General features: G+C 48.2%; 2 protein-coding genes across 6 annotated transcripts in view; one reads left to right on the top strand and one right to left on the bottom strand.

The window, feature by feature from the left end:
• The first annotated feature begins 2357 nt into the window (after nt 1-2357).
• RPL27A (ribosomal protein L27a) lies at nt 2358-5725 on the top strand. The gene is made up of 5 exons (XM_081098967.1): nt 2358-2783; nt 3150-3213; nt 3583-3658; nt 4205-4379; nt 5323-5725. Exons 1-5 carry the CDS (start codon nt 2781-2783, stop codon nt 5449-5451), a joined length of 447 nt encoding a protein of 148 aa, XP_080955093.1. The 5' UTR covers nt 2358-2780; the 3' UTR covers nt 5452-5725.
• A 7010-nt stretch (nt 5726-12735) lies between these two features.
• DENND2B (DENN domain containing 2B) overlaps nt 12736-14334 on the bottom strand; it is a gene marked incomplete at its 5' end in the record, with an annotated part of 51253 nt that continues 49654 nt past the window's right edge. For all 5 annotated transcript variants that reach the window (XM_081099440.1, XM_081099438.1, XM_081099439.1 and 2 more), the window contains one exon: nt 12736-13774. In XM_081099440.1, coding sequence (XP_080955566.1) covers nt 13740-13774 — 35 coding nt within the window. In that variant the 3' untranslated portion in view covers nt 12736-13739. The remainder of the gene's footprint in view (nt 13775-14334) is intronic.

Genomic DNA, 14334 nt, shown 5'->3' with positions numbered 1-14334 from the left:
AGTTAGCTCAGCTCATCCCTTATGTACTTATTGGCCAGTTTTGATGTCAAATAGAGATGATCTCATCTTGGACCTTGCCCTGCACCCTCAAGGCCCCTCTTTCTGCTGGTCATGGGCATTATGTGATTAAGGATAGAAGGAGTGATGAAGACCATAATGCTGTGAGGTCAGAGAGGTTGTGGTCACTGAGTTAAACTCATGGAAGGGGAGGGGAGGAGAGGAGAGAAAGGGGAGGGGAGGGGAGAGGAGGGGGGAAAAGGGGAGGGGAGACTAAAGGCTAAACTATATTAGCAGCTCCATAGCCTCTGGCAAGTCACTCAACTTTCTGTGCCTCAGTATTCTCATTCATAAAATGGGACTGACAGTGTTTACTTCTCAGGCAGATGCATTTTGTAAACTGCAATAGGTATTTGGCTATTATCAGTGTGGACTGGAATGTTCTGAGAAGAAGGAGATTACGAGGTGGGCCCTAAGATTGAGGAAGATTCAGGATACATACTCAGGAAGAGGATGAGCACTACAAGCATGAGAAATGGCACAAGCAAAAAGGCAGAAGAGATGTACCAAGTTTGGCTGCAGTAGAAAGCTTGTCCGGGAGAAGCGGATGTAAGGCTGGAAAGGTAAGTGTGCCCTATTCCGGATGTAAGGCTGGAAAGGTAAGTGTGCCCTATTCCGGATGTAAGGCTGGAAAGGTAAGTGTGCCGTATTCTGGATGTAAGGCTGGAAAGGTAAGTGTGCCCTATTCTGGATGTAAGGCTGGAAAAGTAAGTGTGCCCTATTCCGGATGTAAGGCTGGAAAGGTAAGTGTGCCGTATTCGGTTGGTGATAAAGAGATACTGACCTTTTTGGTCAAGTAAGTGAAAGAATGAAAATAATGTCTTAGAAGATTAACTTGGCAGAGGTATTATGGATGGAGGGAGTGGAGGCGAGTTAGAGTGCTGGCAGGGTGGTTACAGAAGGGTGCTGAACTCAAGATACCAGCTATGATGAGGGCTTAATGAAGGCAGTGGCACAAGAATATGGTGACAGGTGCAGCCACTATGGAAGACAGTATGGAGTTTCCTCAAAAAGTTAAAAATGGAACTCCCATTTGACCCAGTGATCCCACTTCTAGGAGTATATCCCAAGAAACCAGAAACACCAATCAGAAAGGATATATGCACCCATATGTTCATAGCAGCACAATTTACCATAGCTAAGATCTGGAAACAGCCTAAGTGCCCATCAGTAGATGAATGGATTAGAAAACTGTGGTACATCTACACGATGGAATACTATGCTGCTGTAAAAAAGAAGGAATTCTTACCATTTGCAACGGCATGGATGGAACTGGAGAGCATTATGCTAAGTGAAATAAGCCAGTCAATGAAAGAAAAATCCCACATGATCTCACTCATTTATGGATAATAAAGACCATTATAAACTGATGAACAAAATAGATACAGAAGCAGAGCTGCCTCTAACAGATTGTCAAACTGCAGCGGGAAGGCCGGGGAGGGTTGGGGGGGGGGGGGGCGGTAAGAGATCAACCGAAGGACTTGTATGCATGCATATAAGCATAACCAATGGACACAATACACTGAGGGGGTAGGGGAGGCCAGGGGAAGGGGGGGGGGGGGAGGAGACATATGTAATACTCTTTGTAAGGCTTTAAGCAATAAAACAAAATTTAAAAAAAAAGAATATGGTGACAGTGAAGATAAGTGTATTCATTCTCTTAACCATTTGTTGAACATGTACTACCTGCCAGGAACTGGGAATGCATGGATAAAAAATAATCCTCGAGGCTTTAAGGAATTTGGCCTAGTAGGGAAGACAAAGGTGGACCCACAATTACGTAAGAGCTATGTGCTAGGTTTTGTGGTGGCATAAGTGGAGTTAAGTGAGCAACTATGAATGGATCAAAGAAGTTTCACAAGACGCCTGTATTGGGTACAGGTTGACAGGGGTTCTCTGGTCCCAGGCAGGGAGGTAGGGGCGTGTGTGTGTGTGTGTGTGTGTGTGTGTGTGTGTGTGTATGGGGTGGGGGTGGGGGGTGTCACCGGCGTGTCAGGTTCGGGTGAAATCTTACATGTGGTGGTAAGAAGATTTACAAGGCCTGGATAAAGAAGGCTGTAAAGCAACCAGGCATACAGGTCCCTGGAGTACAGCAGGTTCACACTGAGAGCCTTAGATTCCAGCACAAAGGCAAAGGGGAAAGGAAGACCCAGCGCGCACTCACTGAGCGGGGGAGGGGAGCAGCTCCCATGGGTGGCAGAGACATTTAGGGAAAGACTGTTCCAGGGCAGCAGAGCGAGACATAGGGTGGACACGCTGAGGGTCCGACAACATAGTGCCTCAGGCTCCTCCCCGCGGCCGGGGCGGAGCAGGTCTCCTAGGACGGGGCGACGCGCGTGGTGGCGCTCGCGGCTGGGGGGGGGGGGGGGGTGACGAGGAGCTGAACTACGGTGGCCTAGCACGTCCCGGGGCCATGGCGTCGGGAAACGGGCCCGGCCCACAGCGCCCCAAGTCTCAGATTTCGGGACAACTACCGGCCTCCGAGCCTGTGCACAGGGCGGGCTGCACGGAGAACGGTTCGCGGCGGCCATACCGGCAAGACAGCCAGGGACTGCGGCGACCGCCCACAGGAAGAGGAAGCGGTGCCGCCCGCAGCCGCGCGGCAGCCTACACGCGCCCTAGGTCCGCCCTCCCCGGGCGGAAGTGAGGCCACTGGCCCCGCCCCGCATCCCATACCTCGCGAGACTTCGGAAGAGCCTCCCTCTTGCAACTCGGCCGCCAACATGGTAGGTTATTCTTGTGTCGCCTCCCTTTCAATGCGGGCACCAGACCGCGATCTCCGCTCGCTCTGCACCCCGGCCACCTACCCTCGACCTTAGCTGGCTCTCACAGGTCGCGCATGGCGGGCCGCAGGGTAGGGGGCCGGCGTGGGCCCGGATGCCCGGGCCGCGTGTTCGGCCCGGGGTTGGAGACAGGCGGGCCCGGGCGCCGCCCGGAGGAAGCCGCGTGGCGCCGGGCCAGTCCGCCCCGGGTGCTTTCCTGAGATCGCGGCACCAGACCGATCCTCGATATGCGGGCCCCTCGCAGTCCGGCAAGCTTCGCCCCTGCCCCACCTTCCTTAGGCCTTATCCCACGCACCTTTCTCCACACAGCCATCCAGACTGAGGAAGACCCGCAAACTTCGGGGCCACGTGAGCCACGGCCACGGCCGCATCGGTACGTACCCGCATCCCGTCCTGCCCGGCCCTGGGCCCTGCCTGCCTGGTGCTCAGCTAGTCAGGAGGCAGATGGCTTAGAAGTGGGTTAGTAGGAGCGTGTGCAGCCGGTCGGATTGAGTCTGACCTACTTCTTGGGATCCTCTAGTATTTCACTTACGGAGGAGAATGGCACGTGGGCGGGGGGGGGGGGGTGAAAACTGAGCATTGGCTGAAGGCATGAGCGCTGTTCAAGTCGGGGTCTTGAAGGAGTAGCAGTGCCGACAGGTGCTGCGGACTGGGAGCGGCAGAGGCGGGGGAGACGTGGGCCCCGAGTGTCGGACGGGCGGGGGGGGCTCTGCCCTGTTAGCCACGGACTCTCCTCCTCCAGGCAAGCACAGGAAGCACCCGGGGGGCCGCGGGAATGCTGGCGGCCTGCACCATCACAGGATCAACTTCGACAAATAGTGAGTGTTTCTCGGGCTGTATGTTACTGACAGTTTGGAGTTCGGGGTGGGGGCTGGGGAGGCCGGCTCCAAGCATCTTAAATGGGAGGTACGCCGCCTAACCACCTAAACCCTGCCTGCTGTTGGCTTTTACCGAGTGAACACTTGATGTGAGCTGAGAAATTTGTCATCGAGGCTAGAGTCACGCTTGGGTATTTGCTGTTGCCTTAGTGTGCTAGAGCCCTCGGAGAGCAACTGCTACCCTTATTCACTGACTGTGGGCCCCTGTGGCACAGTCAGTCACCAGGCTAGTGACACCATCAGACTGACCTATACCTCTGTAGGATCCACTTATGCCCTCCAATTAGGGGGCGGTATTTTAACTATTTGTTTATTATTCGGTGAAAGATCTGTTTTATTCAAAAAATGGCTGGAGTGGAGTATCTGTTAGGTCAGGATTCTACACCCATTGACAATTTACACTGTAATGGGGGAGGTGGATTATAAAGATGATAAACATCTCTTCTTAATTGGAGTGACGTTTTGAAACTGGTTGCCTTCTCTCAGTCACCCAGGTTACTTTGGGAAAGTTGGTATGAGGCATTACCACTTGAAGAGGAACCAGAGCTTCTGCCCAACTGTCAACCTTGATAAACTGTGGACCCTGGTCAGTGAGCAGACACGGGTGAATGCTGCCAAAAGCAAGACTGGAGTTGCTCCCATCATTGATGTGGTGCGATCGGTGAGTGAATTAATGTTTGCCTTACATGGGTCCTTGCCTCTCCTCAAAGCTCTGAGTAATCTAATCTACTTGATCTCCCACCTGAGCCCTATGCCCGATTCCTAACTAGACAGTTCTGCCTTTAGGCAGAATTTCCAGAGGTAATTCTCTGACCAGAACTGAACTCCAGTTCATTTGTGACTCAACAAAATATTTGAAGAGTGATTCCTTCTACTCTTAATTCTTTCAAGTACTTTATTTTCACTTGAATGTTTTCCCCATCAGTAATTTCATTTCTACTGTTATTATCCTGGTTTGTACAAGTTTGCAATTCTCACCTAAAGTTAGTGGCAATATCTTCGCTCAACTGGCTCTGGTCTGTTTTACACGGGTCTACATTAGGCACCACTACTGACCTTTCATGTTCCCTACAGAATAAAATCCTAGTATGTTTTAATTGTGATTTAAGGCCCTACATTATCTGAAGAGGTGCCCCCCTTCTTTCCCCAAAAAATCCCACCCAAGCTTTTTTGTGTATCTCTTGAGTCTTAACCTCCCATGGGTATAGGAGTAGTCTAAACCTTTCAGTTAAGTGTTATATTCCCCTTCCCAGCCTGTGTACCATCCCTTGAGCAATTCTAGTGGTCGAGACTTCTGGAACATTGCTGGGAATGTGGTTTTCCTTTTTTGCTTATTAGATGGTAATTGAATGGGAAAGGGGGGTGTTGGGCTTTGCCCGAGACTAGAGTCACATCTTGACAGCTATCGTCCTGGTGTGCTACAGTTCTCGGAGAGCATCTGCTGGTCTTGATTCACTGGCGTGGGCAGGAAGTGCCCCCGGTAGTGCCCAGATCAGAAACATAGGCTTCCCAGCTCCTAGATGGAATGGGTTGTCATCTGTCCTCGTACCCACTAGGGAGTGGGTACCTGCCATAGTGTGTTATAACCCTTTTCTCTATTCTAGGGCTACTACAAAGTTCTGGGGAAGGGAAAGCTCCCAAAGCAGCCTGTCATTGTGAAGGCCAAGTTCTTCAGCAGAAGAGCCGAGGAGAAGATTAAGGGTGTTGGTGGGGCCTGTATCCTGGTAGCCTGAAGCTACATGGAGGGGAGTTCATTAAAATGTCCAAGTACTTGTAGTCTTCTGGTCTGAGTGTAGGTCCTTTGGCATCGCTACTTCCCTACCTGTACTTCCAAAACCTCCCTAACAGGTTCTAGGAGTTAGGGTATCAAGGCCTGGGGTCCTCTGCAAACTTCCCTGAGGAAGAAAGAAGCCTTTGGACCGATCCTGACTTGAACTTTTCATTTATAAAGTGAGAACGATACCTGTTGCTAACGTGTGTGTATAAGTATTAAATAGTTGAAAGGTCTGTTTGCATTGTATACTCACAATTCACAATGAGTGGAAGAATGTCCTTGGCTGTTCCATGGAGCTCAAAAGGACTGTTTCGATGGGACACGGTCTACAGAAGAGAAAAAGGAGTGATAGGACCGAGGCCATTCCTAGGTAGATCATTCCTGAGCCCAAGATTTTTCCACCGGGCTCCCTCATCTTGAACTTTGGACTATTCTAGTCGTAACCAAAATCTTGAGATGGGCTCCAGCAATCTGAATTTTAAACATGCCAGGGGTTTTACTTATCAAACTGGCTGGTATTATAGAAAGCAGTTGTAAGGATTTATGGGTCCCTGTGCATAGGAGGCTTCATGTTCAAAGAAATGTATCATGAAAATCTTAATTTTTCTTCTAGCCTGCTGTATATCTAGTAGAAACGTGGGTTATCCTACAGGCCAGTAACTGGGTTTTGTATATCTTGCAAAACACTGATGACATTGATCCTGGGGTAAATTATTATAATTTGCTCTTGTGCTCAGTTGTTTCAAAGATTTTTAAATAATGACCCAAAATAAAGCTTGCAGTCTAGAATCCTGGCCAGATTAAGATAGCACTCAAGCCTACTAAGACTCAGCTACTAGGTTTGGTTTGGTGGAGAGTTGTTCTCTTTAGTGCTCTATGGGATCATACATGGGCTGGGAACCATGGGTTTCTGTAGCACAAATCTCATGGCAACCCTTCCTTACATGACCTCCGGCGGAAGGTGTGCGGTGCCCGCCTCTCACGGGTGGGACTTGAGGGAATTAAGTAATGGGAGTTAAGAGGTGTCAGGCTTTATTCAGTTGGACAAAAGTAATGACCATTTTGTTTTGGGTTTTTGTTTTTAACTGGACCATTTGAATTTGCATTTTGCATGACGGTGTTTAAGGAGAAAGGTGAAGTGATGGGTTTTGCCTTAGTGTCCTCCTGAGAAACTATGGAAGCTAAGGCCATGAATCTAAAACAGGTGGTCAGGTCAGTAGATCAAGAACTGCAAGACGTGCCTGGCTGGTGTTTTTAGTGGTTAGAATATCCGCCTGAGTACCTGGGTTTGATCCCCAGCTCAATCGGGTGGGGACTGTCTCACATTGATGTTTCCCTCCCTTACACCAAAAATCAGTGGGGGAAAAATACTCTGGTGAGGGTTTTAAAAAAGGATTACAAGACTAAATGTTTGAGTCCTTACTGGCACCGAAGGTATAAAAGTATACAAAGTCTGAAATATAGATCCAAACTTAACAATTGTAACTCTAATTTTATTTAAAATTTAGGTGAAGGCACCTACTTGAGGATCATGGGATTAAGTAAAATGTAAAGCATTTATTAAAACTTGTTGACTTGGTTACAATTATGTAAGTGAATTATGGGAGCAGATGAGAAACCTTGGTGTGATTCAGTTCATGGTAAAGTGGTCCAAGCTGAGGGAAGAAGAAACATGCCTTCAGGAAACCAATCTGAAAAAGACAAGGCTCTAGGGCAGTGGCTCTCAACCCTGGCTGCTCATTAGAATCACCTGGGAATCTTTTTAAAATCCTGATTTCTGGGCCGCACCCTCCGGAAATTCTGTTTCTTTGTTACTAATGTTGTGGCCCCACCCCATAACAAAGAAACAATTTCTGGAGGATGAGGCCCAGAAATCAGGATTTTAAAAAGATTCCCAGGTGATTCTAATGTGCAGCCAGGGTTGAGAGCCACTGCTCTAGGGACTGGGCTACAGTGGAAGTGTAGAGGCCAGGAACAAGAAAAGTGGGATTCAGAAGACAAAATGGTTAGTCCGGGGATGGTGGGGTTTAGGGAAAGAATCGCTTGTCCCTTCGTGATCAGCTGTCCAGAAACAGGGTGGTGCAAATGCCGTGCTAAATGTAAATCTTTTAAGGCCATCATCCCATTTCTTGGCCTGGGAAAAGCAGCTACTGATCTACTGAGCTTTGTTCAGTGTTCGTACTCACCAGGACAACTAACAGCGGGGCAGGTTTTCTGATTCCAAGTATTGCCCAAGGAAGCTGGGGGACTGAAAAGCCAAACGTCCATGCCCAAATGAGTGACAGGCACAGACGTAGAGTGGCTGGAACCAAAGGCAAACTTTTAGGTTTTAATTTTATATTTCAGCTGAGATAAACTCAAGCTTCGAATAACGTGTCTTGTGGACACAAGCTCATGATGCCCCTTGTGGCCGCTAAGTGCAGAGGGTTAATGACGTGCTTTCATACACCGTACAGGCATCAGCTGTGTCAGAAGCCCTTCTAACATCTTCAACCTTCTGTTCGTGTCAGAAGATGTCAAAACTGGTATTGCCTAGCACATTGGGTTGACACCTCAATTATCTGCAAGCTGGAATTGCTACGGGTATCGTTACTGGCCTAATACATGCTTTATTTTCATACAAACCTCGGAAATGCACCTATAACATAATGGGGAAGGTCTGCCACATATTTGGCAAAATTAGCTAGGTCAGATTTAAGATTTAAATTCATAGGTATTTCTATTCGATGGCTAGCCCAAAAGCAACGAAAACAAACCTGCGGCGCGAGCGCGCACCTCCGGCGGAAGATGTGCGGTGCCCGCCTACACGGTAAGGCGGAAAGCCACGGGGTTTCGGGCGGCCCGAGCCCTGCGGAGCTTAGCGCTTCCGGGCCACCCTCGTGGGTCCACACCGCCCGACTTCCTAGGTCCCTTCAGGTTACGACCACGGCTCCGCTCGCTCTCCCCCGCCCTGAAAGCCACTTCCGGAGTGAGGTTCTAGTTCCGGGATCACTTTGACCCCTGCAGAATGACCGGAAGCACGGTGAACCCGGCTCCACCCCTTGGCTCAGCTATTTCCGGTAGTGGGCGGGGCCGCCCCGCTCTGAGCAGCGGGAAGTTCAATTCCGGCCCCGGTCCCGGTGCGGCTCGTGCCGCCGCGAAGAGCGGAAGTCTCCGCCGCTTGCACACTTTCCAAACCCCGCTTCGGCCGCGCTTAGCGGGAGGCGTGGGCTTTATATACACTTTCAAGACGGTAATTTCCAGATCTCAAAACTTTCTGTTGGCAAAAAGATAACGAGCACCAACTGCGTTCAAGGTACCTTGGGCTAAAATATACTTGTGTACACATGAAATGTCCTGGAAGAACATAAAACAAGGGATTTCCGATGAGGGAGAAATGATACTTTCATATTAAAAGGCGATATAAACGGACCAAAAGTAACTAGAAAGTTGCCAATAACTTGACAGTGCTAAAAAGTATTTTCTTCTACTGGAGTTTTCATGACCTTTGAATTAACACCCACCCCACCACCGTAAGGTGAAGATGTTTTGGGATGCATAACACCACAGTATGGCTCCCTAGTAAGAATGAAGGTTGAAGTGTGTTTCATTTCTGACTTTATTTTAGTCCAATTTTTGTTTTATTTCTACTTTGTTTTGTGTGTTTTTAAAACCCTGTTTATGTATCCTTAGACTTAAGTCATTTGGGGTACAATGTAAGTTTCAAGTCCACATGAAATATATTTTTAACAGAAATTTAACTGAGCAGTGATCGCAATTAGAATTTTCTTGGGGCCCTAATTACACAGACCATCCGATGTGAACCACAGTTGGCGTCATGCTTTCCAAGGACACGTCTCCAAAACACCCCTTAAAAGCGTCCCCATCTCAGCACTGCAGTTACCAGCACATGATGACTCACTGAAAAGGGCCTTAGAAAGACCCAGGAGGCAGCCTGCGCTACTTTAAAAGTTATCAGACTCATTACAGGAAAAACCCAGGGCTTTTTTTTTTTTTTTTTTTTTTTTTAGCGGGAGCAAAGTTTATTGAGAGAAGCCAGTCCTGGAAAAGGTGCAGCTGGGGTTCCAGGAGTGGCCAGTGTTCCTTTCCATGTTACAGCTGAGCATTACAGTCTAGGAGTCCATGCCCTGGCTGGTTTGGCTCAGTGGGTAGTCGGCCTGTGGACTGAAGGGCCCGGATTGGATTCCAGTCAAGGGCACATGCCCAGTTTGCAGGCTTGATCCCCAGTGTGGGGTGTGCAGAGGCAGCCCATCAATAATTCAGTTCTCATCATTGATGTTTCTCTCTCTCCCTCCCTCTCCCTTCCTCTCTGAAATCAATAAAAATATATTTTTAAAAAAACAAAGTCTAGTAGTCCATGTGTAGAGTTCCACATGGCCACAAGGGGAGCATGTCTCCTGCCATCAACCCAAGAATCTAGTGTGTGTTCTGTAGCATCTCGGTGGCACCTCCAGAGACGATATCCAAAATTTCTGTTCAGGTCCAAGTTCCTTGTCTCGAGAAACTGAAGAATGAGTTTGTGAACAAAAAGACCAGCAAAAGCAAGTTTTATTACAGAAACTGCTGCAGGGAGGGGACCCAAGCAGGTTGCCCCTCAGGGCCTTTCTTAACCCCAGAATAGATGAGGGCTGACACCCATAGGCACCGGGGACTTCTAGTAGAGGAGACCAATTGCCCGAGTTCTCAGAACTGTTAAAGGACACTTTAACAGTTCAAGGTGGCAATAGCATGGTGGGGAGGGGGGTCAGGGAGTCACAATCATGGAAGGGAAACAACCAGGGAACCTAGCTGTCCTGCAACATATGGGTTGATTCTTAAGAACAAAGAAAAAAACTCTACCTCAAAACCTAACTCCGTTTATACATAATCAGTAAGTTTGGGGTGGGGTGGGGGTGGGGAGAGATGATTCAGTTTTCATGTACTTCTCAGTTTTCCAGGATTCCAAATACTGTTTAAGTCAGGGGAGCTCATACTGTATTTTGTTCAGAATACTACCCAGAATTGTTCATTTCAGAAAACTCTCTTGCCAATGGTAACATCTACTCAATAGAATCAGTTTCTAATATAACACACTTTTATCTATCTGCATGTATAGTTACAGTAATTCTGTGTACAGGTGTAAACCTCTGACTCCACTGTATTACAACTGTGCCCAAGCATTTGGCTATTTAAATAAATGTTCTTTTATAATAAAGTACTGTATTTCTTCCCTTTTATATTATAATTAAGATGTGTTTAGGTAGGTTATATTATCTATGATTTCATTTGAGGATAATTCAGGGGAAGAGTTAATGGTATTTGCTATAGAAAAGGCGAGTACTGAATCTGACAGGGTTGAGAATCATCTGTTCGGGGTTTTGAGATCATGTGAAAGCAGAATATGGAAAGAAAGAAGCCCTGAACACACCCACCTCTACTATCCCCATAAGACTTCTGTGCCTTGCCCATAGCAGTCACTGTATGGGCCCCTGCAGCTCATTCTAAACCATTATGTGCCAGTATTGGTTTCTGAATTGGGATCAGAGTTACAGAGGAAGAAATCCGTAGGCTTCATTGTAAGTTTTTTTAAAATAAAAGTTTCTAATTACCCCACCCCCAATATTTATACCAAATATCTTGTGATCTGATCATATCTTGTGGATTCTTTGAAGCCACATGTAAAAGGAAGGGAAAAGATGCCCTAATCGGTTTGGCTCAGTGGATAGAGCGTCAGCCTGCAGACTGAAGGGTCCCAGGTTTGATTCTGGTCAGGGGCATGTACCTTGGTAAAAGGAAGGGAAAAGAGATAAAAATAGCACCTTTTAGAAACTATTATTACTTTACTAGAGGCCTGGTGCACAGAATTCTTGCGGGGGAGGGGTGTCCCTCAGCCTGGCCTGCACCAACTTGCAATCCAGGACCACTGGCTCCTAACTGCTCACCTGCCTGCCTGATGGCCCCTAACCACTCTACGTGCCTGCCTGATTGCCCCTAACTGCCTCTGCCTTGGCCCCCGCTGCGGCAGCTTCATCCGGAAGGACGTCCGGAAGGTCGTTCAGCTGTCCAGTCTAATTAGCATATTACACTTTTATTATTATAGATTATTAGGGAATCTACTTCTATGATTGTCATGAAGCCCAGGCTGTGTTAACAGTGACACGTCCTGGAGGTAACTACACCCCACTTTTGACTTTCTGGTTATAACTCCTGCCTTCTCTCTCTACTGAGAGGGAAAACCCACATTCAGGAGGCTTTTCAGAGAAGACAACCCTCTGCTTTGCTTTAAGAGGCAGACAGCAACCCCAAACGATGGACAGGTTGGGATTGGCACAGGCCTTCGATGGAGATGTAGAGGAGGAAAGGGAGATAAGAATGGGATTGTCTCCTGTTTAAGTAGGCTAGGGTGGAAGGATAGGAAACCTTTACTCCACGGTTCAAATCCTCGCCCAAACCCAGTTCTAATGAACAGAGTTCCAGATTAATACTTCATCTTCAAGGTCCGTGCTCTGCGATGGCCTTGGTATGTAGAAAGCCTAAGCCCCCATATTCCCCACCCTGCTCTCTCCTTGATCTTCCATGGAAGGTAACAGAACCTTCTGTAGTCAATCCTAGGGTTCCAACAAATAACTCCACTGAGTGACATGGAAGAGCCATAGGCTCTCAGCAAGCCCTGGGTTGGCTTTAGCTGGGCTTCACTCCACCAATGTCAGGATACCCAGTGATGTCTAAGGGCTTTATACCGAACAGAAAAGTGTTGAGATTCACCTAACAGTAGAGTCAAAGGGCAATGAGAAAGAATTTCCCATCCCTGGAAACACTGACATAGAGTATGAACAGTTGGCTATTAGAGAGGGACGCTGAACTAGAACAATGATGAGGAATTTTCTAACTCTAAGACTAGTCATATTCCCTGGCTCCGTAGCTCAGTTAAGAGCATTGTCCCAATAGGCCAAAGTATTGGGTTCGATCCCTGGTCAGGGCACACACAAGAATCAACCTATGAATGCATACATAAGTGGAAAACAAATAGATGTTTCTCTTCTTCCCTCTACAGTGGGGCCTTGACTTACGAGTTTAATTCGTTCCGTGACGAGCTCGTAACTCAGATTACTCGTATGTCAAATCAATTTTCACCATTACAATGACACGTGATGCTGGGCTGATGTTGTGGCGTTCACTGTGACGTTTGCTGCACCAACTAGCGGTGGGGTATCTGAAGCTGGCTCGTAACCCGAATTTTAGCTCTCAACTCAAAGCAAAAAATCGGCCGAGAGACGGCTCGTATCTCGAAAAACTCGTTAGTCGGGACACTCGTAAGTCAAGGCCCCACTGTACCTCCTCTCCCTCTTCCTCTCAAATTAATAAATAATAAATTTTAAAAAGACTAATCATAAAGTCAGACCACAGCACCAAGTACCCGTCATGATGGTGTTTCACCCCTGGCCGGCCTGTCTCAGCCCAGCCCCCAGGAGAGGAAGTTACAGACAATGAAGCCAAAGAACACATGGGGCTCTGGGCCCAAACAACTGTACACTGTTTATTGCGAACACCCGCAGATGGTGGGAAGGAGGGATGCCTTGTACCGCGTCATGGCCACCACGGACTGGGAGCCGGGCCCGGAGAGCACTGGCAGAGCTGGGGGGGGCCTCCCGTGACTCACTGACCACCACCAAGGTGGGAGAAACAAGAGAAGGCCAGGCCCAAGAGCCTGGTTTCATGCTGAAAAGGGGACTGACTGACCTTTGCCTTTTAAAAACAGAAGGTTAGGGAAGGGAGACTACTAGAAAGAAAAAAAAAATAGAAACTCTAAAAAAATGTTTTAAAAAATAGTCCCCCTATACATAACAAGACAGCATCTGCTCTCCGTGGCCCCAGGCTGGCAGCAGGAGCTCAGGCAGGCAGGCCAGGAGCCTCCCGGGGAAGATCAGTGGTTTGGCCGAGACAGTCAGCTGCACATAATTGGCCAGTCACCAGCACCCAGCAGAACGTCATCCGTGCTCGGGCAGGGCAGGAAAGCACCCGGCCCCTTGGGAATATACAAATATTTACCAGATTCTCTTTACTTGTTACAAAAACAGATAAGAAAGCTTACAGCAGATTATTTACAAACAGTATCTGGGATATTGTGAAGGCAGAGGTGGGCTGGCTTGGAGGGTGGGGTCTGTGGGGACAGAGCAGCCACAGCAGCCCAGAGGGTCCCAGGCTGGGCCCCCTCCCCAGGCTCCAGGCTCCACCAGGCACTGGACTCTCTGTCCCTGGGGAAGGGGCTTAATTCTTCTTGTGGAGAAACTTCATTTTGTTGCCTGTGGGCCAGAAAGGGCAGGAGTGAGAATATTTCCATATAATCTCTAACCCTCTCAGTTGGAGAGAAAGGATTAGAGAGGCTGGACTATGATAGATCTGAGCCGTGGTAGGGAAACACTCCAATGAGGGCCCTGGAATTAATCACTGTTTGGCTTTGGGCAAGCATTTAACTTACTTGGCCTCAATTTCCCTTGAAATGGAGACATTCTATGACCTAAGTGGCTGAGCTCTTTGAAAAGAATGGAGGTTTTCAGAGACGGCACTCTGGCATTGCTAGTCTTGTAGACCCCTCCTGGCCTACAGGAAAGCTCTCTGTCCTAGTGGCCCTCCTATTCCCTCAGGAAGGCGTGCACCCAGAAAACCTCAGGTGACATCTGTGGTTTCTCTTGGCTCTGTAGGTAGGTAAATCCTGTGCTAAATGCCCTTGGAGCACTGGGCTGGGAACCTTCATCTTCACCAAGGAACCCCTTCCCTTTCTGTCTATAGCCCCAGTATAATACCCATTGGCATTGGTATAGAGCAGTTTGGGGTACAGATCCCCCGCCCCACCACCCTCTCC

This window comes from Myotis nattereri (genome assembly GCF_964212035.1).
Source record: "Myotis nattereri genome assembly, chromosome: 9".
Taxonomy (NCBI): Eukaryota; Metazoa; Chordata; class Mammalia; order Chiroptera; family Vespertilionidae; genus Myotis; species Myotis nattereri.
The sequence above is the reverse complement of the archived record's forward strand: the minus strand, read 5'-3'. Positions and strand labels throughout refer to the sequence as shown.